General features: G+C 36.9%; 1 protein-coding gene across 2 annotated transcripts in view; it reads left to right on the plus strand.

Annotated features, from left to right (window-relative positions):
* The window catches only part of LOC149578526 (type 2 DNA topoisomerase 6 subunit B-like), a 125,213-nt gene that overhangs the window by 49,652 nt on the left and 49,377 nt on the right, over positions 1-26,184 (plus strand). For both annotated transcript variants that reach the window (XM_089829642.1, XM_089829649.1), the window contains exon 8: positions 1,295-1,491. In XM_089829642.1, the coding sequence (XP_089685768.1) occupies positions 1,295-1,491 (197 nt within the window). The remainder of the gene's footprint in view (positions 1-1,294; positions 1,492-26,184) is intronic.

Here is a 26,184-nt window from a genome sequence, read left to right on the forward strand (position 1 = left end):
GTAATCAGTTTTAGTGTAAATAAATAATCAGAAATAGATCAGAGCCAAGAGAGGATTAGCCCTGATTGCAGATCAGAATTTTTAGAGCAGAGAGATCATTTTCAGGAGTGCAGATTTGGTTTTTACTTAATTGCTGGAAGCCGTTCCTAACTATTTAGAAGTAAAAAAAACAGAATCGTTGCTGGGTGTGGGTGGAGTTGTAATCATTGGGTGAATTTCACTGAAATTAACAATCTGCAATAGCGGATCCTATATTTTGGGAAAGATTGCAGATCAGGTCTGAGAAGAAATTGAAGGAAAAATTAGTGTGAAAGTCAGAAAATATCAGTGGATGTGGTTATCAAAATTTGTTTCCAGGGGTCTCTCTAGTGATTTTTCAGAAAAAGCTGCAGATCGAATAGATTGGAGACAATTGTAGTTGAAATCTGCAACCAACAAACAGTAACGTGGGTGTTGCATTGCAGCAGTTGACATTGTTAGCAGCCCCTCTTCAAATGTGTACAGGAGATCTTTGAATCCTGGGCAAGAACAAATCAATTTGCACCAAACAAATAAGTCTGATATATTTCCTGGTACATTTTGTATGAATTGTCAACATTCAGAAAATACCAAAATTAATTAATTATTGAGAAGTCTTGTTGAAAGTTAATAACAGAATTAATTATTATTCAGAACTCTTAGAACTAGAGTTACAGTATTCTATTTCTTAGCATTGAAACCATTGTATTTACATTTAATGAACTTGACCTTGAATAAATTCTTGTCTGCCATTTCCATAACAGAAACAAATTTTGCAATAGACTAGTAAACAGATGAATTTATTTTTTCAAATCCTTTATTAATGGATAACACGTAAGCTTAAAAATCACTTGTGAGATGGAAAAATGTACAAGTCATGCCTGATAGATGCCTAAACTGCAATTTACCTTGCAGACTATTACATGATATTTCAATTTCTTGTCTGATGGTCTTATTCTAGCAAAGTCAATATCGATTTGACTAGGAGATATTAAGGACTGTTCTCTTTCATTTATCTCTGGTGTATACGGGCCTTCTCTTCCTATTGGATGGTTAATCTCTCAAAATGTAAGGACGGTATGTCAGAGATATTGGAACAAATGGTAGTTAAGATGGAGAATGATCATAGTCTGTCAGAAAACATACTGTATGTTTAAAACATTTTTTCAATATTTAGAATAGTGAGAGCATGTAAGAGAGTAATTTACGTCTGAAGTGGAAGCATATACAATTCATTGCCAAATCTGATAGATACTTACACTGACATATTTTGCAGTCTATTGCACTTGACTTGTGCCTTGAACCTTTTGATAATTCAAAAACATGGTGTGAGAATATATTTATGTCAAGTGAAGGTCTCCTTCTACCAAAGTCAATGTCAAACATTGACCGCCTAGCCAAAGGTATTGTTGACTATAGAATCAACAACAAGCAAAACTTGGATGGTCAAGCACAACCACCTCTTGTTTTCAGGTATTTTACTTGTTTTCACATAACATTATGTTATTTATTATAATTGTCAAGTGGGAATGGGATTTGATGGGCAAGGGAATCATTGGTTATTTAGAAAACATTCTTGAGGTTTTGATTGCTTCCATAGAAAACAAACTCTTTTTCAGCACAAATGAAATCCCTCATTCTTTTGACTTTTCAATCCACATTTTAAATCTTATTTAGTTAGAGTAAATTTTTTTTTTCTCTATTGTAGTAACATAGAGTATAAAGCTGAGTTACATCAGTAAACTATAACTTCTGAGTTACAACATCAGTCAGCATCAAAAAGACCTCAGAAGTGGCTATTTAATATCCATGGAGTATCTATTATGCACATACATTTGTATACTGAAGTAACCTAGAAACTGTATAAGTAGTTAAATATTAAAAAAGAAAAGACCCTTCAAATCCTTTCTAATCCTCAAAAAAGGTCTTTCCACTTTGTCAATATTACGGTCTTGGTAATTCTTGGTAAAGAAGTTTTCTATTAAGGTCAGCAGGTTCATCATCAATCTGTAACCTTTCCAATTCTCTTCGTCCGAGCATATCTTTGTGGATAGTAAAGTACTGGCATGAAATTATATCCTCCTTGTGGATCATAATTTGGCTTTCCTGCATTAGCATCATAAACTTGTCTGTGGATATTTCTAGGACTACTGCAACCTGTGCCATAATATGAAAATGAGTGAGTTCACAATCAAATTCAGTAAGCAGCCTCCTCCTCTTTTGAAAAATCTCTCCATTCCTCTCCTTCCAAAGAAACCACAATATTTCACACATCAGAACAGATCAAAAGGTGTTGGCTTTAAGATCAAAGGACTCCACAAAACTAGCTAAGGCCTCACTCAAAGAAAGACCAGGTCTATTGTTCCACACAATAGGAGACCCAAAAAAAAAACTAGACATCATGGGCAAACTCACAGTTGAAAAACAAATGCTCAAAAGATTCAGGAACATTACAAACACCGCAGACAATAGGATTACCTAGACCATGAGGGAGAGTTTTGTCAACAACAAGTTTCCTTAAAATAAGTAACCACCTAAAACAAGACTTCTGAGGTTCACATGGGGAGTGCCAAAAAAGACTAAAGATAAATTTCCACTTGGAGATTGAGAACTTCAGTCCCCAACCATGATTCACCTTTTCAAAGATAGAGCAGTCATCTTCAACATGTTATAAATCTGCTTAGTGGGAATTGCATGAAAACTAGATCCATCAGTCCATTTGATCCAATGCAAAAAATTGTTCAATATGCATAGAATGCCCTAGAAAAAAATTACCCACAGCTTTAGCAATTATAGAGTATGTTTTCATCTGAGTTCTAGGAATGTGGTATTTAGCAGAGATTTCATCCCAGTTCCCTAGCCTATTGTCAACCATCATATTCTTTACAAGAACAATGCCCAATTTATACCACTTCTTACCAGAACAGCTTTGGGTAAGTGCTAGAGGTTTGCTGTTAGCCTCTATTCCCCACCAGATAGATCTATCTAATACAAAATAAGTAGGAAGACCTCCAGTGGCACCTTTGTTAGAAATAATAAACCGAACTTGAGTCCAGGGCTTCCAGATAGATTGAAAGACCTTGGAACCAAAAACAGACAACTAGAAGTTACCAAAAATCTTATCACATAGAGGAACATCCAACCAACTTTTCCCTTTTCTGATTCCAGATTGAGATATATTGTTTCTAACCAAAAATTTCCATGGTTGCTCACCTTCCAAGGCTTGAATAATCCTCGTGGATGTTAAAGCCATACCGTGAGCTTTTAGATCCTTGATGCTTAGACCTCCTTTTTCCTTAGGTAGACAACACCATTTCCATTTGACACAATGCCTCTTCTTGTTCCCAATTCCATCGGACCATAGAAAATCTCTCATGATCTTCTCCACCCTATCACTTTGATAACTAGCAAACAATCATGCTGAAGAGAAATAAATATGATGAGCAGATAGGACCTTTTGAACCACCTGGACTCTGCCAGCCAATGAGAGGAGGTGGGTTTGCTACTTAACATACTTCTTTTCAATTTTGGAGAACAACCAGTTCCACATGTCTTTAAGGGATGGTTGTATAGAAAAAGGAATTTCCAAATATTTGATAATGTCATTAGGTCCTACCCACTTCCACCCTTTTCTCACAAGCCACTCTAGGGGGGAGGAAGACCAGCCAATGGTTGAAGACTTGTGAGGAGCTATTTTAGCTCTAGATACCATACATAAAATTTTTAATCTATGAATCAAGTTATCAAAATTACTTTCCTCCAGTTCAATTAACAATGCAATGTCATCTGCAAATTGAGCATTAATTAACATATCCTGATTGGGGAGAGTAATCCCTCTAATAGGAGATCCTAGTTGAGAGGATTTGAGAATGTAGAATAGTGCATCAGCTGCTATGACAAACAAAGATAGGGCAATTGGGCAATCCTGTCTGATAGACCTTTGCAACCTAACACTTTCAGTAAGTTCTCCATTAATCTCAATGACAGTCGATGAATCCATAAGAAGAATGTCTATCCAATTGCAAGAGTACGGAGGAAAACCAAAAGCTTGCAGCATTCCCTTAACTAAAGGCCATTCAACTCGGTGCATGGCCATTCTAGAGAATTTCTAGAGATCTTCATTTTTTGCCTGGTGCATGGCCTCCCACCTTGTGATTAGATTCTCTAGAATAAATCTTCCTTTGATAAACCTTGTTTGTATCGAGGATATAAAGTCATTGAGAAGATCTCCAACTCTTCTGGCAAGAAGCTTAGCCACAATCTTATAGGATAGATTTAACAGTGTAATAGGTCTCCAGTTCCTGACTTGAGATTTGTCTCCTCCCTTGGGTAGTAATTTAATGACCCCTCTTTTGATTTCAGCACCTAAAGACCTGATTTTGAAGGCATCTTCATATAGCTCCAATAATTCTGGGACAATCCACTCTAAATTGTGCCTGTAGAACTTAGCTGGGAGGCCATCAGGGCCAGGTGATTTGTCATTAGCAAGGGAGAGAATTGCAAATTCAATTTCTTCCCGAGTTATGGCCATATCCAGTTTCCTAGCATCCTTATTTGAAATTATCTTTGGAATAAGCTTGAGGCATTGCTCTAATTTATTACTATTGTCTCACTGAATTCTGAAGAAAAGAGATCCTTGTAGAAACTAAAGAAAGCCTCTTTGATGCTTCTAGGGTCACTATTAGCTTCAACACGAATCTGAATATTTTCAATCAACTCTCTTTTCTATTTTGGTCTAATAATATTAAAAAAATACTTGGTCCCCTTATAACCATCCTTCATCCAGTTCATCGTGGCTCTGGTCATCTGCCCCCTTATTTTATATTGTTGGTGTTTCCTTAATTGACATTTAATCTCCGCTATCATTTTTTTCAGCTGAGAGTTAGCACCTTTAGTTTGCAATTCTTTTACAATAGAATTCAATGTGTTCTGTAAAACTTGTTCCTCCTTATTTTTGTCAATAGCAAGTTTCTTCCCTTTGATCTGATAGATCTTCCTCCAAGACTCCACTAAAACCTTCCACCTGTCTCTGGTATTCATATTTGAATTGCAGAGCTTACATAAATTTGTCACCATTTTGATTGCTTCATCATTGTCTTGATCCTTTAGTAGAGAAATATTAAGCTTAAAACTTGTGTTTTTCTTCTTCCTATTATCCGAGAAGGTTTCCAAATAAATGCAAGCATTGATTGGGTGATGATCTGACATAGAGGATGGAGAGACAATCACAGGGGCATGACCATCTTGCCTGTTAGCAGAGAATACTTGGTCCTCACTATATATTCTATCTAATCTACAGTGTACTCTTTGATGTCCCGATTGGTTGTTACACCATGTAAACCAAATATCACAGAAAGATTCTTTTTAAGAGCCAAAGGATCAACAATTCTGAACTTCCTCTTGAAGTTAGACCAGAAAAATTGCTCATTCCCTTTCCAACACTGTATATTACCCCCCCCTTTTATCTTCTTTATGCTCCATATCAAAGTCTCTAGCAAAAATCCAGTGTGATTTGGGTAGGTTGGTAAATAACCATTCCCACAATGCAGCCCGCTCCCTATAATCATTAGGGGCATATATATTACATATACCAATTGAGATATCATTATGTAGAAAAGTAAACAATAAAGCTCTATGACAAGGGGGGGAGCCATTAGAGGTAATCTTGTCAGCCCACTGGGGTCCTACCATAATAGCATTACCCGCTTTGCCTCTCTAGTTGTCAGAATAAAAGCAAATAGATTGATCCCATATAAATTCAGAATGATGTAAGCCTGAAAGCCCACAATCTTAATTTCTCGTAAACATATAATGTCTTTAGCTTTAAGATTATTGCACCATTTTCTAACCATATATTTCCTGTTAGACATTTCCAGCTCTCTCACATTCCAACTGTGTATGTGTATCATTTAGGTTGTTGGAGTTTATTATTATAATATAGTCTGCTGAAACAATCTGGAATTCCTTTGCCCGATTTCCTACTATCATTAGACAGGGAACGTCTTTCTATCATTTTCCTTTTCTTTTTGGTATTCTTATTGGTAACTTCAACGAATGGTTCTTCAATCATGGACTCATTTCTGTTATCATTCTTCTCGTGGACCACTATAGATTTTAGTGCCCCAGCTAGGTTCTTATTTTTATCTAGAGGTGCAATGGAGGTTTTCGTAATATTCTCCGCTCTCTCATTAATAGTACTAAGAGCAAGCTGTTGAGCATTAAGTCTAGGTGGGGGAAGAGCTTTGTTATTTACCTTTGCCTTCCCATTAACATCATTAGAGGATGGTTGACAATTAGCTAGGGAATTCTGGTTACTAGATCCTATGGCCGGCATTACTTCAAACTCATCTTCAAATAGAGGGTTAGATAAATTGATACATTTTCCACTATCAATAGCCTCTTCAATAGAGCCATTAAATTTACCACCCCTACAACTATCCAGTGAAATCTTATCCACATCCGACATTACATCCGAAGGTAGGTTATCTCCATTACTATTATTAACTCTAGAGTCAAGCATATTAGAATCATCTTTCTTATCTTGTCCTGACTTACCACCTTCTTTAGGGTTCATATTAGTCTTAAGTTTACTGTTGAAGTTAGGGTTTTGAAGGCTACTCAGGGCCGAACACTCCTTTTTGGTGTGTCCATTCTTCTTGCAATGGAAGCAAGACCCTAAACTCCCCAGAAGGGAAATTTCCCACACAAACCTTTCCTCTTCTAGGTCCATTGAAATGAACTTAGGAAATTCAATATCGAGAGCTAGAGCAAGCAAGATCCTAGCATTAAGATGTGGCAATGTGTATCTAGCATCCTCAATCTGAAGCATTGACCCAAGAGGCTAGACAATTTGGGGAATGAAAGGCCAAAACTTCGGTTGGAGATTTTTAATCTCAATCTAATGAGTGGACCGAGCCACTACTTCAATTTTACCGTTAGTCAACCATTGAAATGCTCTAAATAAAGATCTCCCCACATTCCAATAGTTCTTTTTAAAAACTCTTTCTTGCATTCCGTGAGTTTTAAAGAAAACCACAAATAACCCTTTTTGAATCATTATACATAAACTTATTTGAATCCCTAACTTTCTTCCCCAAATGTTAGCAATCCAATCATCAAAAAATTTGCAAGAAGGTAGAGAATCTTTATCAAGGCAAACAAAGAAGATAGCAATATCTTTCAATCTCGACCGTTCCTTCCTAATGGCCAACACCATATCTCTATTAGGAGAGAGGGAGAGAGTTCTAAAGTCATGAGGAGCAGACTTACCATCTCCAGTCTCTTGCTATTTCTCTGTTGACTTCTCCCCTATCGAGTCCATCTCCATTGGTTGTGGGTTCTCTTGAAACAGATTCTTTCCTACAAAAAACACCACTAAATGAAGCCGAAGGTGGACACTTGGGCTCGGATTGATAAGATAGGACTGCTTTATACGAGGCCCCGATATCCCCACCATCATTTTTTGGTATTTCCTTACCAAGACTGTCATTGCCATCATTTTTCAAATTGCTTTTATCAACATCCATTTTGGACACATGGTGATCATTATCCTTCAATCCTTCCGGGTTACACATTGGTGAACCAGGTTGGGAGATGAGAGAACTCGGCTCCACAGACATATTATCTAAAAAACCCTAACTAGCACTCGGTGCCCAAGAGAACACAAAGGCAAACAAAATGAAGGAAAATAATGAAGGAGAACACCCAAGGTGACTCCAAAAACCAAGAAAAGGACCAGAGACTAGGCAAACGACCAAGAAAGGCACCACGGGGTTCTGCACAGAGTACGACTGCTAGCAATGAACATCTCACCATAGTTGTACGATTTTAGAACCCACTTCTATTATTCCATGTCAATTTTAGTAAATTGTTTTTTAGCCAACTGGGAACCAAATAAAAAGACATTGAATTCTCAAGTCTGTTAGTAAATCTAAATAATATAAAAGTGGACTATCCTAAGTCTCACATGGTTGTTCATTTTCTGAGGAGTTAGCAGTATTGATGACATATGCAAAATCTTCGAGCACACTCTTTTCAATTGGATATACTATTACAAATATAACACCCAATTGTTGCTGTAAAGTTTACTTACAGATTTCTTTTTGCAATGCTGAAGTATGTATATTTCCTATAGGTACAATCAATGCCAATGAAGAATACAAGTGTTGCACAGTATATATATAAACTAAATGCAAATGATATAAATATTTCTTCAAGATCGACGTCTGTATTGCCTTCGATTTGCACACATTACTCAATTTCTATTTTGCAATATCGGGCGACATATACTATGTATACAATTCTGGATGGGTACATGGGTGAATGGGCATGTCTCCAAATGGAAACATGACCATTCACCGATGTACCTAATCGGTGGAATGGTCAAACCTGATGTGATTAGTGATAACAAAACTAATGCCATTAAGACTTTAACTAAGTCTATTGCAATCGGTAACAATCAGTATAAATACATTTGTTTACTAAATTCAATTTTGAGATATTACTTCAATAATAATATGCATCGGCAGTTCTGAATGCTGCGATCTCCATAATGAAATTCAGATTATATTCATGTACATATACATATTGGTATTCAACATATCGAAATGTATATATACATGAGTATAGTGTCATGTGATCAGTGCAATTTTCTGAACCAAAGCTATTTGTTTCAACACTCCCTCTTAGCTAGGGAAGACAAAGTGCATATGAATTTTTCTCATTTTAAGGAGTAATATCCACAAGATATATATATAGGAAAATCAAGTCTAATGATATTTTTTTGCAGTTATGGTGTGTATATAGATATCAAGTCACATGAAATACACCATACCAGATCATGGTACATCCATAGATATTAAGTCACATAATATCCACCATGAATTTGAACATATTGATCTTCAACAGATATCAAGTCACATGATATCCATCAACATGCTCTTTTAACTAACATGATCTTTCCTTGAATATCAAGTGGCATGATATTCATCATGATAGTAATCTAATAATAATAAAGTCGTGACCTTAAAATGTCAGAATCAATATTCCATAATAAAAGATTATCTCCTTAAATAATGAACATAGGGTAGGTCCATGAGTCATAGAGTCACACATATTACAAAAGAGTTTACACTTTAAACATCTTTATTTGATTAATACAAATTTTTACAAAGTTGAGACTCAATCTCATAAACTTACATTTCAATCAAGCCAAGTTTCTTTTTGAAATGATCAACTTTCACTTTAGGGGGAGCGTTGGTGAGAATGTCAACAGTTTGATCACCTGTATTAATAAATTCTAATTGAATAGCTCTTCTTTCCACCATGTCTCTTACGTAGTGGTAAGGAATCTCTATATGCTTGGATCTATCATGAAATACCGGATTCATAGATAACTCGATACAATTTTGATTATCACAATGAGTCGTGGTAGGTTTCAAAGGTTCACCAAACAAGTTTGAAAGCAACTTCCTAAGCCACACTGCTTCTCGAGCTCCCATAGCTGCTGCAATATACTTTGCCTTAGTAGAACTTCGAGCAACAAAAGCTTACTTTCTGCATATCCAAGAGGTCATGGTTGATCCTAAACTGAAGCAACATCCTGATGTACTTTTCTAGTCTTTACACTTCTGGCCCAATCAGAATCAGTATATCCATGTAACTTCAAGCTGGTATTCTCATTTTTAAGTTCATACCCAATAGTGCCTTGAAGATATCTCAATATGTGCTTCAAATCAACAAGATGAATCTCACGAAGTTCACACATGAACTGACTTAATGCATTCACTGCATAGTAGATATCAGGTCGAGTATTTACAAGATACATCAAGGACCCAATCATCTGTCTGTATAAGGTGGGAACAACTAGTCTGGATTCAACACTTGCATCCTTTAGCTTGTGAAGGTTGGTTTCCATAGGTGTAGACATAGGTTGACAGTCCCACATTCCAAATCTTTTCAAAATATCAATAGTGTACTTCATTTGATGTAGAAAGATATTATTAGACTTTTGATGTACTTCCAAACCAAGAAAGTAATGAAGAATTCCTAAATCCTTCATTTCGAATTCAGAAGCCAAATCTTTCTTACACTGATTAATAAGATGTTCTTCCCTTGTAATCAAAAGATCATCAACATAAAGAATTAGAATTAACATATCACCTTTGGTTACTTTGAAGTAGAGTTTTGGATCAGCCACGTTCTTGGTGAATCCAAGACTTAAAAGGTATTTGTCAATCCTTTCATACTAGGCCCGAGGAGCTTGTTTAAGTCCATATAGAGCCTTCTTCAATTTACAAACATAAGAAGCAACATCATGAGTTACAAATCCTCCTGGCTATTCCAAGTACTTCTTCCTCGATCTTTCCATTAAGAAAAACAATTTTTACATCCATTTGATGGATTTTCCAACCTTTGGCTATTGCAATGGCTATTATAGCTCTAACAGAAGTGTACTTGGCAACTGGTGCAAAAGTTTCTTCAAAATCAATTCCTTCCTTTTGAGAAAAACCTCTAGCCACAAAACAAGCTTTATGTTTTGCAATGCTGCCATCGACAACATACTTAACTTTGAAGAGCCATTTTGAAGACACAACAAATTTTTCCTTAGGTCTTGGAACTATGTCCCAAACATCATTTTTTTAGTATAGATTGGTATTCTTCCACCATGGCATCTTTCCAAGCTTGATGTTTAAGTGCTTCAGAAGTGCTAGGAGGTTCAAGATTCAAGCTCTCACATATGGAAGCATTATATGTCAATTTTCTAGGTCTCTTGCTTTCTCGGAAGGTTCTTGAAGGGGCTATGAATCCATCTCCTTCTTGTATTATTTTCCTTGCCCGAAGTGGCCTTTTAGAGTGATCAAGACTCTCTTCTTGAGTCTCTGGAAGATTTCAGTTATAGTTGAAGTCTCTTTAGGAAACTCCCTTTGAATCTCAGGAGTAGGAATCTCTTTTGGAGATACATCAAATGTATCTAGTTCATTGGAGGTTTTGGCTCTTCTGAAAGCAATGTCTTCCTCAAAGATGACATCTCTGCTTAGTTCTATTTGTTTCTGTCTAGGAATGTAGACTCTGTATCCTTTTACTGTTTCACTAAAACCAATGAGAATACCCTTTCTTCCAAAAGGTACTTAACTTAGTCCTTTTCTCCTTAGGTACATGAACATATACAGGACATCCAAATATCCTTAGGTGACTGATGTCAAGTTTCTTTCCAAAAAACGCTTCTTTAGGAGTCTTATTGTCCAAGTATGAGTGAGGACATCTATTTTGAATATAGATTGTTGTATTGGATGCTTCAGCTCAGAAGGACATACTCAAGTTTTGATCAAAAATCATGGCCCGAGCAGCTTCTACAATAGTTCTATTCTTCCTTTCAACAACCCCATTTTGTTGAGGATTGTAAGGGACTGTGAACTCCCTCTTAATCCCAGTGAGTTTGCAGAACTCTTTAAATATTTCAAAAGTATACTCCTTCCCATTATTTGTTCTTAGAATTTTAATGTTCTTACTAGAGGAGTTCTCAGTGATAGTTTTGAATTCTTTAATTTTAGAGAGAACCTCTTTAGATTCTTTGCATTTAAGGAAGTATATCTATGTCTTCCTTGAAAAATCATCAACAAATATCAAATAGTACAAGAATCCTCTTATAGATGGTATAGACATGGGCCCACATAGATCAGAATGTACTAGTTCCAACACTTCTTTAGTTTTGCTCAAACTATGAGGAAATGGTCTTTTAGTGTTTTTCCTTAAGGCACAACCTTTACATGATTAATTGTGAATATGTTTTAACTTGGGCATTCTAGTTACTACCTTTGCCTTTGATGTTAGGGCACAAAAGTTGATATGACTTAGTCTTCTGTGCCATATTTCATTTGAATCAGAGGTCTCATGTACAAGTGTAAGGTTTGTCTTAGCACATAGCTCATATAAGAGTCCTTGTCGTACTCCTATTGTTAGAGCCTTCTTAATGGTTGAATTTTTAGGCCATGCTAGTACCTTCCCTTCCATGAATGCAATTTTATAATCATCATCCTCAAAAGCGGATATAGATATTAAATTCCTCTTAATACCTGGTACATAGAGAACTCCAGAAAGTTGAATAGAATTTTTAGATTTCAATTTTATGGTGTAGGTCCCAATTCCTTTTATAGAGTATGCAAAGTCATCACCAATTCTAACTTCATCTGTTTCTATTTTCATGCTTTTTAGGTTACCCTGATATCTAGTGATGTGTCTGGAAGACTCGCTGTCAACTATCCATGTATTCCTTTTTGTTGATATTTGGCTGGATAATGCAGAATAGAAAGCATATTTCTCCTGTTCATTTCCTTCATTTGATTTCTTAGGTTTTACAAAAGATGCTTGAGGTTTAGATCTATTGGGACAATTTATTACATAATGTCCATATAGATCACATCTGAAGCATTGGATTTTGGACAAGTCTTTCTTTTGTTTGGATTGTCCTTTTCCATGAAATTTTTTTTTCCTTTTGTTGTTTTTCTTCTTTCCTTTATTATGAGCATTTGTATTAAGAACTTAAACATCTTCATCTAGGATTTTGTGTTTTCCCTTAATCATTAATCTTGATTCTTCTTGAAGACAATCTGATCTTAAACAATCTGGTTTAGGGGTTTTGGAACTAGCATTTGTACCTTGTACAAAGGATTCCCATGAGTTTGGAAGTCCTCCTAATGCTATTAAGGATAACTCTTGATTTTCAATTTCATAACCAAGTGTAGATAATTGATCTCTTAAGTTTGTGATTCTCATAAAGAAAGCATTTATAGTTTCTCCTTTATTCATGCTTACACTATTCATCTGCCTTTTAAGAGCAAGTTTTTTGCCAATATTATTGATTATAAATGCATTTTCAAGAGCTCAAAACATACGATATGTTGTGGCTAAGTCACAGGGTTCGCCGAATTTTCGGCTTTAGGTTTGAAATTCGGCGAACCCATAAAAAATAAAATAAAATTGTAAATGTTCACCTGAAATTTGTCTGCAAATCTTCAACGTTTTTGGCTTCTGAAATCGTGGACTCTATGCAAATTGTGGACGGCGGCTGTCGGGCTTCTAAATCATAGATGGCTGCTATATCTGCAATCTCGCTCATTTCTGGTGTTTCTGTGACTTCTGCAACCCACGTCTATTATTTCTGTGTTTGCAATCTCGATTCCGTCCGTCATTTCTGTGTTTTGATAAGAGGCATGCCCATTACTGTGCAATTCCCCATTGATGTTGTTTGCTGTTCGGATTGTGTTCCACCAACAGCCATTAGGTTATAAAAAGACACGATTTTTATTATTGTGCTTTTAGGGTTGAGGTTATATTAATATGATTTTCATTAATTTATTTAATTTTATGTTAGTGTAATTTCAAATTTGTTACTACATTTACAATATTAAAATTTGATACAATTACAATATTCTCATTTATGTTATTCTATTTTATTAACTTATGTTTACTATTATTAACTTCAATTTATAATTAAAATATTAATTACTTATTTCTTTATTTATATCAAAATATTACAATTTGTTTAGTTAAAATATCAATAACTTAATCTTTTTATCAATATTAAAATATTATAATTTATTTTGATATAATGAAACTCAAACATATAATAATAATTTATAAATATCATATATTTATATTTTTTTGAAAATTATATAAGGCGAATTTAATGTCGATTTTTTTTCAATTTTTTTGATTCGTCGAACTTTGTTTGAACTTCATAGTTGTCGAACTCGAACTCGAACTCGAACCTTGTGACTTAGTGCTGTGGTATGTTTTGCCACAATAGGTTCTATTTGGTTTTGAATAGTATCTACAATTATCTTCATTGCCTTTTCATTTTCTCGATCCATTCTGATTTCTTAGGATCATCTTTAGGTTCCTCTTTGTCCTCTTTTACAAATGATTTCAATTTGTTTTCTTTTAACAACATCATTACTCAAAGTTTCTAGGATTCGAAGTTATCAACACTTCCAAGGTGATGTTCAAATCTCGTTGTGTTTGTCATTTTGTAGGGGGAGAGGATTGTTTGTCTTAAAATAAAAATCTGACTCAATAAACTTAGTGTGATCTTTCCTTAGCCGAGCTCTAATACCATGTAAAGTTTATTTACAGATTTCTTTTTGCAATGCTGAAGTATGTATATTTCCTGTAGGCACAGTCAATGTGAATGAAGAATACAAGTGCTGCACAGTATATATAAACTAAATGCAAATGATATAAGTATTTCTTCAAGATCGATGTCTGTATTGCCTTCGATCTGCATACATTAATCAATTTTTATGTTGCAATATCGGGTGGCATATACTATGTATACAATTCTAGACGGGTACATGGGTGAATGGGCATGTCTCCAAATGGAGACATGACCATTCACCGATGTACCTGATTAGTGGAATGGTCACACCTGATGTGATTAGTCATAACAAAACTAATGCCATTAAGACTTTAACTAAGTCTATTGCAATCAGTAACAATCAGTATAAATACGATTGTTTACTGAATTCAATTTTGAGATATTACTTCAATAATAATATGCATCGGCAGTTCTGAATGCTGCGATCTCCATAATGCAATTCAGATTATATTTATGTTCATATACATATCGGTATTCAGCATATCGACATGTATATATACATGAGTATAGTCTCATGTGATCAGTGCGATTTTCTAAACCAAAGCTATTTGTTTCAATAGTTGCTTTTATAGAAGTATTTTCTTACCCATTGGACACAAATGCTGGAATGCCTTTTGCCCCTTCACAATCTTCCTTTTTTGTTTCCATCTAAGTCCTTATTCAATTGAATTTTCCTCATCATCATCATCATCACTAGAATTGAGTGAAATCACTATCTTGTTCATAGCTCTTCTCGGTATGAACTCCACCATAGGAAAATCCATGTTCAGTATTTTGATATTGAATACATGTTGACATTTGTGGCAAACCATAAAACGGGGACTCGGTGTAGTGCCTCTCATGTGAGAATTTTGTGCAGGTCCCATGATTATAATGTCCCGAAGGAGAAATTGGCTTGAAGGTGATCTCTGGTAGAAGGGGATCTCTATCCAGAGGCAATCTTGATCCGAAGGGGATTTTTCTGGAGGCAATCTTGATCCGAAGGCAATCTCGGCCTGAAGGGGATCTCTAACCGAAGGCAATGACTTCCCAAAGGGAATCGTAGTGATCTTGGCCTAAAGGGGATCTCTATCCGGAGTAAATCTCGACCCGAAGGGGATCGTTGTCCGGAGGCAATCTCGATCCGAAGGCAATCTCAACCCGAAGTGGATCTCGTCTCGAAAGGGATTTCTATCTGGAGGCAATCTTAACCCAAAGGGAATCTTAGCCCAAAGGCGACGAAGACAATCTCGGCCCAAAGGGGATCTCTGTCCGGAGGCAATCTTGGCACAAAAGGGATCTCATCCCCTAGGGGGTCTCAACCCGAAGGCAATTGCTCTGATGCCACTATAATGTTCTGAAGGTGATCTCAGCCTAACTGGATATGAGACTTGAAAGAACAAATGCGCAAGATGTGCTTAATGCCCTTTTTTCACCCTCCAAGCCTTAGTGTATGACACAAGAGATTGATTGACGATGCGCAACCTCAAAAATGGGCCTTACAGTGATTTTCGTGTGACTGCAAAATGCTTGAAGAAGTCCCTATGGTATACGTGAGCTGTACCACACAACTGGATCGTATGGTATAATTGGGTTGTATGATCAGTCTGCCTGAACCGTACGGAGGTGGGATTCACAGTTTTGTTGGATAGTGAGGAGAGTTGTTGCTGTACGGTGAATGGCTGTACAGTTAAGATTGCAAGGGATGGAAGTTGTACGGTAGTGCAAGTGATTAAATGTTGATACAAGATGGACGCCAAGACTCAAATGCCAGAATTACGCGTAAACTAATAATAGAACAGATTGTACGGGTACCAAAAATGAGTGCCAAATGTTAGAGGTGGCCAGAAGTAATTTACAATTCAAACAATGATCGTTCTTTAGATTTGCTAGATCCAAAACAAAGTAATAAAGAGCCAGAATAGAGTGAGGGTTGAATCCCATCGAAACTGTAAAGCCAAGTAGGGAAGATCTTTCACTTTTAAAATGACAAACAACACAGAACTCCGATAGGAATTTGCAGTATAAAGAAATAATCCAAATTGCATGACAACTACTACCTATATGCCATGCTTAAATACCCTTCGGAGGAACTCCCGAGGGTTTACAAAGATAGCCGAGGACAACACCGATGGAAATAATTAAAATAAAAATGGGTCTGAGATATACTAAATCAATCGGAACCACAAATACAAATATTATTAACTTGGGCCTCATATTAATTAATTAAAGTAACTAATTAAAGGTCCTTTTAATATATTATTTAAATTTTGGGACCAATAAATAAATAAATAAAATAAAATTATTACATTAAAATTTGGGGACATGACAAATCCTTGCTGCCCAAAGATTGCTTGCCCTCAAGCAATCCATCATCAGGAGAAACGCCAATAGCTCTAGGGTTCCAAATCAAATGCGTAGGTGAAACAAGTGAAATGACATCAATCGTCCGTAGCACCACATTGCCATCAAACTTTCTCTGCACCAATCTGATATAAATATTGTCATGTCTTGAGTCACCAAGATCCCAAAGATGCCAATCGTAAAATACATCAATGTCATCATGTTCATCAATATCTTCAAGAAACTCATAACTTAAGCAGACCCTATTGGTCTCACGCAAAAGTCCCTCACATTGAAAGATCACAGTTATACATGCCTTGAACACGATTGGAGGATAAACTCCATCATTAATCAACAGTAGCAATTGCTCCTGCAAACAACTTTCGCCCCATTCTCTAGGTTCATGATTACATTTATGTAAGTTCATATTATTATCCATGCTCTCCTAAAGATTAGCAGCCTTGCTCTCATCCCACACATTGAGAGTATTATGGGGTTCACTTCAACATTGGTTTTGTTGTCAGCACTGAGATCCCAAACCAAGCATGCAAGCAAGATTAGTGAATTGTCATCAAACCTCCCTTGTACCACATTGTTGTTAGGCGTTCGCTGTGCCACTCTGATATAAACATTGTCATGCCCTTCAACACGATCCCAATGATGCAAATCGAGGAAATCTTTCAAGTCATTATGTTCAAAAATCTATTTGGGTGTGGTCATACACATAGACGTCAATCCTGGCACAAACTTAGCCATTGACACAATCACAGTGACCACTATTTTATTCCTAACAGATGAAACATTGACAAAGAGAGCCTTGGTGATGAGAATGTCGACGAAGGGGAGCTAGACTGTGAATACCTCAGCAACAAGAGCCTTGGCAAAGGGTGCCACAACGACAGGAGCCTCTGTGAAGAGTATTTCAGCAAAGGGAACCTCGACAGAGATTAACTCAGTGAAGGGAGCCTCGACCATAAGTACCTCGGCGAAGGGAGCCCTTGTAGAGAAAGCCTTGATGGAGAGTACCTCAGTGATAAACAAAATTTTAGTTGCAGATAAAACCTTGGTGGCACACAAAACCCCGACTAAAGCCTCGACAATGGATAGAGCCTCCACAACAAGCAATGTCTCAATGGCAACATATGTAGCTACCATGATGGACATACAATGACGATGAAGACAACCTCGTCAACGATAGATACAACTATGACAACGAGCACAAACTTGACGATGGACGTAGACTCGGTGTCGATGATGGACACAATGACGGTAATAGACACAACGATGGACTTGGCAACGAACATGGCGACGGTGATGACAACAGACACAATGACGATGGTGGACGTGGCAATGGTGACAACAACAAACACAATGACTGTGATGAACACGACGATAGGCACAGTGACGATCATGAAAAGAAACACAACTACGGTGATAGACACAACGACGGTGATGACAACAAACACGACTATGGTGATGGATACAACCACAGACGGACATACAACCTTGGCAATGGACACGACCACGATGATGGACATAGCTTCGGTGATAGACACATAGCCTTGGCCACAAACATGACCTCTGTGACGGATGTAGCCTCGGGGACGAACACAACCTCAATGACAGATTGAGCCTCAACATCAGACACAACTTCTCTGATGGACACAACGTCGGCAACTGATAGAACCTCCAGGACAAGAAGTGCCTCAACGACAGGCACAACCTCGAGCACAACTTCGGTGATGGGCACAACTTGATCTGCCCATATCTTCACAAGATCCATGCAAGTAAAATCTTCATTTTTTAGTTGTTCTTCCCATATTGGTGTAGTACAAAGATTTAGCAAATCCTACGAGAGCATCCCTGCAATCATGCCTTCATTCTCCTCACGTAATGCATCACCCATATTGGGGATACATGCTTGAATACGCATCCTTGATTATTCCGTTGAGTGTTGGTTGAACATTTTTTTCTTGAAAGCATTCTATGCTTGTAAACATTCTTTCACCTCCTTGTCAGCTCCATTATGTGACCATTCTTGCCTCGTGTCCCTCTTTCTTCTTTGCATATCTAGAGTTATGCATGTTGGATATGATTGGATGACTTTTAAGCAATGAAGGATGGAGGAATTGAAGTAGAACCAACTCTTTAAATGGGGGAAAAACCTTAAAATAGGGTTTCCTAGGAGCATTGCATATGAATGGACAACAAGCGTTAGATGAGAAAATGAAGCATGGATGGGTCCATTGCATGCTTTTTGATCTACAACTACAAATTTTGGAATGTTGTGAACAAGGTCAATGGCTGAAAAACTTTTAGGACAGTAAAAAGGTGAATGGATTAGGGCAACAAATGGTTATTTATATGGTGGGAAAAATGAAAAATGGGTTTTTTAAAAGGGATTGCATATCGGACAAGAAGCTGTATGAATGGAAGAATGCGTGAAAGATGCATGGTATGTTGTTTACTTATAATAGAGTTTTGAATTTCTATTACAAGTGAATTGGTAAGCAACTACCAACATGAAGTTTAAGTCATGTGGCAGGAGTAGCATAAGTACCAATTTTTTTTTAAGCTCCAAAACATGAGCTTTCACCTTCAAAATCTCCGTACAGAAATAGAGAGGTAAAGCGAATGAAAGAGAAGGGCAAAAACACAATTTTCAAGTTCAAAAACATGTGCTTTTGCCTTCAAAATCGACACCTCAGTCTATTTGATTGAAAACACAGCTTTTAAGGCTCATTAATGAGCATTTTAGAGTTGAAAACAAATGTTTTTCTCTCAAAATCGCCACCCATGTCCTTTTAGCAAAATAACGGCCTTTTTAGAGAAAAAAACACATGCTTTTGACTTAAAAACACCATTTTTCCCTTTAAGCTATTAAAAATGGAGTTTTCATATGCAAACACGTGTTTTTGGGTTGAATTTGCCACTATAGAGCCTTTAAGTAAAAAAAGTTTATAATAATGGGCTTCATATTTGCAAATGCATCTTAAAACCCACTTACACATTTTAAGTTATATATTTTTACCTTAATATATGCATTTGCATTTAAAAAGCCCACCTTTATGCTCCAATCGTAGAACAAGTTTTTTAATCCCAACTGCATATGCAGGAAAGATGAAGTACTTGCATATGCAACTTAGAGAAATTGAGATGGAAGATAAAAGCAACAACACATAAACTAAAACATGTCCAAATCTTAAAATGAAATGAAAGATTTGCAACCATCAACAAGAAAAAAATATATACAACAAAAGCTCTAAGATAAACATAAGAAAACTTACCTCTCTTTACCAAAAACAAGAGAAGAAGTCTTTACAAATCCTTGAGCAAAATATGAATCAAATCCAAGAGATTTTCGGATTTAGAAAAGATTGCCAAAAAAAGGATTATATAGACTTCGAATCTTGACTCAATCCTCTTGAAATGAACGCATTTTGGAGTCAAGATTCGAAGCTTGCCAAGTGTTGAATGATGGAGAAACTAAATGCACAAGTATAATAACTATATTGACCAAATCAAATGTATATGTAATGGCAACCGAAATGGCACTTGGGGCATCAAATACGACTTGAAATAGATGAGGAATGAGCTGGAGATGAAGTTTATTACCCTAGAATCCTTCCTAGATGCAAAATATTGGGACTGTATGCAAAAATCTGGTGTTCCTGGGCCATTTTAGGCCAAAATGTGCCCTAGACTAGGCAGTTTTTGGTATTTTGCATGTACAAGAGAATTTGCAAATTCATTTAAAATTGCCATCCAGCTCTAAGAAGTCCAAACACAGCTATAGAATGCACAAAAATGTTTTTTTCAAGCTCCAAAACATGTGCTTTCACCTTCAAAATCTCCATCCAGCAATAGAGAGGTAAAATGAATGAAAGAGAAGGGCAAAAACACATTTTTCAAGTCCAAAAACATGTGCTTTTGCCTTCAGAATCGACGCCTTAGTCTATTTGATTGAAAGCACAGCTTTTAAGGCTCATTTGTGCTTTTTAGAGTTGAAAACACATGATTTTCATCTCAAATCTGCCACCCATGTCCTTTTAGCAAAATAATGGTCTTTAGAGCAAAAAACACATGCTTTTGACTTAAAAGCACCATTTTCCCCTTTAAGTTATTAAAAATGGAGTTTTCATATGCAAACACGTGCTTTTGGGTTGAAATTTGCCACTATAGAGCCTTTAAGTTAAAAAGGTTTATAATAATGGGCTTCTTATTTGCAAATGCATCTTAAAACCCTACTTACACATGTTAAGATATATATTTTAACTTAATATATGCATTTGCTTTTAAAAAGCCCACCTTTATGTATTTGGGACTTGGAATGTATTGACAATGGAGTTTTAAAAGTGATTTGCATTATGATGACACACAATACTAAATAAAAACCCCACTTTATTGCATTAAAAGTGTCTCATGTTAATATATATATTTTTCCTATTTCATATCTATTAATAACCAAAGAGTTTTACATCAGATTAGTGTATCAAAATTATAAGAATCGAAAGTATCGCTATAGCTGATTAAACAACAAAGTCTATGCTAAGCCATTTATACATGATGGCATATACAAAAAATTCTACTCTGAGTCAAATTTGACTATATGATCAAGATTATGGTCATCATAATATGAAGAAGCTGCCTGGTCTGATTTAGAATCATTAGAATTAGGAGACACTAAATTATATCCTATGTTCTCATGAGATCTGTAGCCAAGGTCCAGTGATCTTTCAGGTACAGTAGGTGTGGGGTTCCAGTTGCCAGATTGTTTCAACTGTTGAGTGAATTCAGTAAGAGTAACTTCAAATTCTTCCCCAGTCTTCATTTTAGTGTAACCATACACAATGTCCTTTTCAATAGTAGCTTTCCCATCCCTAAAGATCTGCCGAAACTTGCTCTCCTTCATCTTGAAAATAGCAATAACCTGCAAGGCAACATCAAGATAAATGAGTCTCTGTAGAAACTCAATAAGATTCTTGTCCTTCCCTGAAAGCACATCGTTATTCTTAGCCTTCCAATTAATCCACAATATAATAAGAAAGGATTGACCAGAAAGTGTTACAATATATGCTGCTATTAATGTTTCCTGAGATTGTATTTAAAATCTTGAAGTCAACATTGAATGTGAGGGAAACATTTCCCAGACTTCAGAAGCAAAAAGACATTCAAAAAACACATATATTACAGATTCAGGGTATCTACAAACTTTGCACAGATTAGGGTGACCTCCCGTTGAATGGCTGTTATGCAATATGAGTTTCCATAGAAAACAAGAGATTTTGGGCTCTATGGGTCTGCTCCAAATATTGGTAAAATATTTATTCCATTCAGCTTGCTGAGCATCAATATGCCATTTGGAGTTGACATGGGAGATAATATCAATGTTGTATGCAAGCAGATGGTAAATGTATTTGGATTTGACATGGTGGAGAGGAGTGTTGTTAGGCCAAGAGAGCTGATAAAAGAAATGGTTAGGGGAAACAACAAGAGATGGAGCCCAAATTACTTAGGGAGGCTAAGAGGAGAGAATAAGTTCTCCAATGAGATTTGGGGAAGTGTAGATTTACTTCAAATTTCTCCCAAGGAATCAATTCACCCTGCTGGAATATATCCTGGAAGGTATTAATACCTTTCTCTGCCCACTTTTTTGCTGAACAACCTTGTAATAAAGCAAAGGGTTTATTGCCATGTTTTAGATTCCACCCCACTGACTTCTTGCCACAGACCAATCATCTCCCCTCAGTTGGGCTAATATTACAGAGAAATTGTCTCACAAATCTCCAACCCTTCTAGATAGTTTTGAAAACATTTGATCCCTGCACCACTACATTATTTTCAATTGTGAGAAGATCTAAAAAGAAGAGGTTGGACCAGGCTTTGGATAAACTGGGGTGTGCCTGAAGTAGGTTATTTCTGACTAATACTTTCCATGGCTCCTCTCCTATAACTGCCTTTGCAATTCATTTAACAGCTAAAGCAATACCTTGAATCCTGAGATCCTTCAGGCCTAGAACACCCAAAATCTTCTCTCTAGTGCACCATTCCCAAGTAAATGCGTGTGTTTTCTTGCTGCCTTTACCATATGACCATAAAAAATATCTGACACGTTTATGAATAAAATTGAACTAGTGTTGGTTAAAAAGCCAAGCAAAGGAGAAGTAGATTGAATAAGATGATAGGATCTTCTGACATACCTGGAATCTGCCTGCAAAAGAGATAAACTTGCTGTCCCATTTGTTCCATTTTTCAATTATCCCCTCCTTGATCCACATCTCATCAATATTTGGATCAATAGCATATGGGATACCTAGATACCTACAAATATGGTCTGGACCTCTCCATTCAAAGCCAAATTTGTTCCACCAGCTTGGGGGATTGGGTTCCCAACCCAACATAATAGATTTGAATAGAGAAATTTTACTACCCGAGGCTAAGCAGAATAGATCTAGCTTGTTCATGAGACAACCCATGTTATGCTCTTCAAGATACAAAAGGATGGAGGTGTCATCAACAAATTGGATGTTGGAGACCTCTTCTTGATTAGGGAGGGTGATGTCCCTCACTCTAGGAGATAAGGTATCATCCCTAATGAGATAATCGAGGGAGTCTGCAGCAATGACAAAAAGGGAGTGAGCCAGAGGGTAGCCTTGCCTGATAGACCTTGAAAGCTCAAAAAATCTAACCTTACTTCATTGACTTCAACTATTGCCTTGGCCCCTTGGAGTAGAATAGCAACCATCTTGTAGAAGTGATTTGGAAATCCTAATGCCTCCAACATCATCAGGATATATTTCCACTCCATCCTATTATAAGACTTCTCGTAATCAATAAGCAACATAGCACTCTACTAACTAGACACTTTTTCTCACCATGGCTTCCCAACAGATGATGAGGTTTTCTAGTATATATCTTCCCTTCACAAATCTGATTTGACTATTGTTAACCGCCTTTGAAAGGATACTTTCAATTTTGAGGGCCAGGGCTTTAGCTAGAATTTATAGCCAACATTTAGGAGGGTAACGGGCCTCCATTTTTTAGTAAGCAATTTGTCCCCATCTATAAGAGTTAGCGTGATGAGACCAGCATTAATTACTGGACCTAAAGAACCTTTAGTAATGGCTTCATTGTAAATTTTGAGCAAATCCCCACCTATCCAACTTATATTGGCTTTGAAGAATTCAACTGAAAGTCCATCAGGCCCAGGAGACTTGTCACTGGCCAAATTAAAATACTGTTTTTTATTTCCTCTTCTGTTAACCCCATGCTTATCACTGCTGCATCTTCCTCTGCCACCTTCCTAGGTTGGAGAAAACATGTTAAGGATTGGGGTTCCTCTCCCTGTAATAGAGCAGTTTGGATCAAGTTTGTAGTAGATGTTCAATTTTTGGAGCCTTTTAAATTTATGCCTCCACTCCTACCATACCTTTAGACAGGGGAGAGTTCTCTACAGGCATCCTTTTATTAGGTACAAAATCCCATTGATCAGGCGGGGGTGGAAGAGGGGGGCGGAGGGAAAGTATAACCACAACTGAGAAGTCATTGGGTTTATCACTTAGATCATTTCGAGGGGGAGAACAAACCTCCTCTTCAACACCAACTTGAGGAATGGATATCAAACCTGTTTCAAGGGATGAAGGTAGAGAAAATTCCTTAGGGCTGACATCCTTGTCTACAGATAGGGCAAGGGTAGTAGCTTGATCAGAGTTGGAGCCTTGACTAGGAGGAGTGATAGGATACACCTTCCATTTGGGTTGAGGTTTTGACTTTATTTTATTTGATTTTAATTTAATCCTCTCAAGAGCCAGCTGTTGAGCATTATCGGTGCGATGTTTTGGCTTGGGATTGTTACTAGATAGCCTAAAGCCAAGATCTTGGGCTTTGGGGAGATTTTGAAGAGCTTCAGAGACATCCACATTCAAAGGAGGGGGAGTAGGGTTGTTCACAAATTGGCCTTTCAATATGTCAAGCGTGGCTCTGATGGCCATAGATTCTTGTATCCAAGAGGGGGGTGGCAAGGCTTGTTTTTGAGAGGTGTCCTGCAAAGAAGAAACATGGGTTTCAATACTATTTTTTGCCTGGGAAGTGCTTTTACTGTTACCACCTTGGGCACGGGGTGGGATCAGCGAAAGGGGGCTCTCGTTTCTTCAGAATAGGGCAATCTTGCTTTTTTATGCCCTTTCCTGAATAGGTTGCAACCATTGGTACCACCCAAGAGAGTAACAGGGCAATTGATGGGAGAATTGCCAAGACCAAAGTGGAGGATTTTTGGCATGTCAATTCGAAGCTTGAGGGATATGGGGACCCTGAGATCTGTATCAGAGATTAGAACTTTTCCCATAGGTTTGAAAATGTGAGAGAGCATACTTAGCGGAAATGGCGGGAGGTTACCAATTGTAAACCACCTAGGGCTTGACAATGCCAAAATTTCATTATGGGACACTTCAAGTGTTCATGGGATGACTCGAAATTCACAAGGGCCGACTCTCTAGAACTATCTATCAACAATGACTTCTTGAGATTTAGGATCACAAAAACACATAAGAAATAACCCTTTTTGAAGCATTCTGCAATACGAAAATTGAAACCCCCTTTTTTGTTCCCAAATCTTATGAAACCAATCATTAAGAAAGTTTCTCAAAGGAATCTTAATGACATCTAAAGCAACAAAGAAAATAGCACAATTTCTAAGCCTTACCTTCTCCTGCTCTATTGCAACTGACATTTGAGGGTTTGGTTTAATGATTAGCTTGGGAGGAGAAGGAACCTTACCTCCATCTTTTACATTGGCGGCAATGCTTGGGTAGTGGTTGTGAACATAGTTGGAAAAATTGCCGAATACTCGGTGAGTTTTAACAAATCGCGGTTTTTTTCAGCTTGGCGAGTTTTTCTCAACTTAACTCGCGGATCTTAAAACTCGGCTGCTCACGATTAATCGCCGAGTATTTGGCGAGTATTTTTCAAAAACTCACGCTTTTCTTGCCTGTGGCTTGTGATAGCTTAAAAGGGCAAAAACTCATTTTTTTGTTATTGTTTGTTGCATTTGTGTGGGGAGAAGAAGGTTTGGAGACATTCTTAGCTGATTGCAAGTGATTCAAGGCGGATTTGAGTGGATTTTAGAGGATTCTAACCGGTTTTACAAGAGAAATTTCTTTCCAGATATGTTCATTTTATCATAGTTTGAATTTTTTTTTATAGTTTTAACAAATGTTCTATTGTTCTTGTTGTTGTTTGTAAATGATTTCAAATCATTTAAAAGCATTTTAGCTCTATGTTTGAATCATTTGAAAGCCATTCAGCTCTATGTTTCACAATTTTTTTTGAGTAATATGTAAGATTTTCTAAAAACAAACCCTAGTTATTCTCTAACTTTGTTTATTCATTTTTCTATAAATTTATGTGTAGGGCAGCGGTCAAGCATTAAAAAAACATGACAAACCCGCAAGAAGAGTGGCCACAAACACTATGCCCATCTGGATATATAGGCACTCGGCCTAAAAATGCAAGAGATAAGGCATGACGCATTGCCTATGAAGCTCCAAATGATGTTGGGAAGGTGATATGCATTCCATGTGAGAGAATTATTTCTGGAGGCATAAACCGCTTCAAATACCACCTTGCAGGCATAAAGAAACATGATTCAAATTCTTGTCTCAAGGTAATTGAAGAAGAAAAAAGATTCATCA

Source organism: Cupressus sempervirens, chromosome 1, assembly GCF_028749045.1.
Source record: "Cupressus sempervirens isolate cs-2001-9-10 chromosome 1, ASM2874904v1, whole genome shotgun sequence".
Classification (NCBI taxonomy): domain Eukaryota; kingdom Viridiplantae; phylum Streptophyta; class Pinopsida; order Cupressales; family Cupressaceae; genus Cupressus; species Cupressus sempervirens.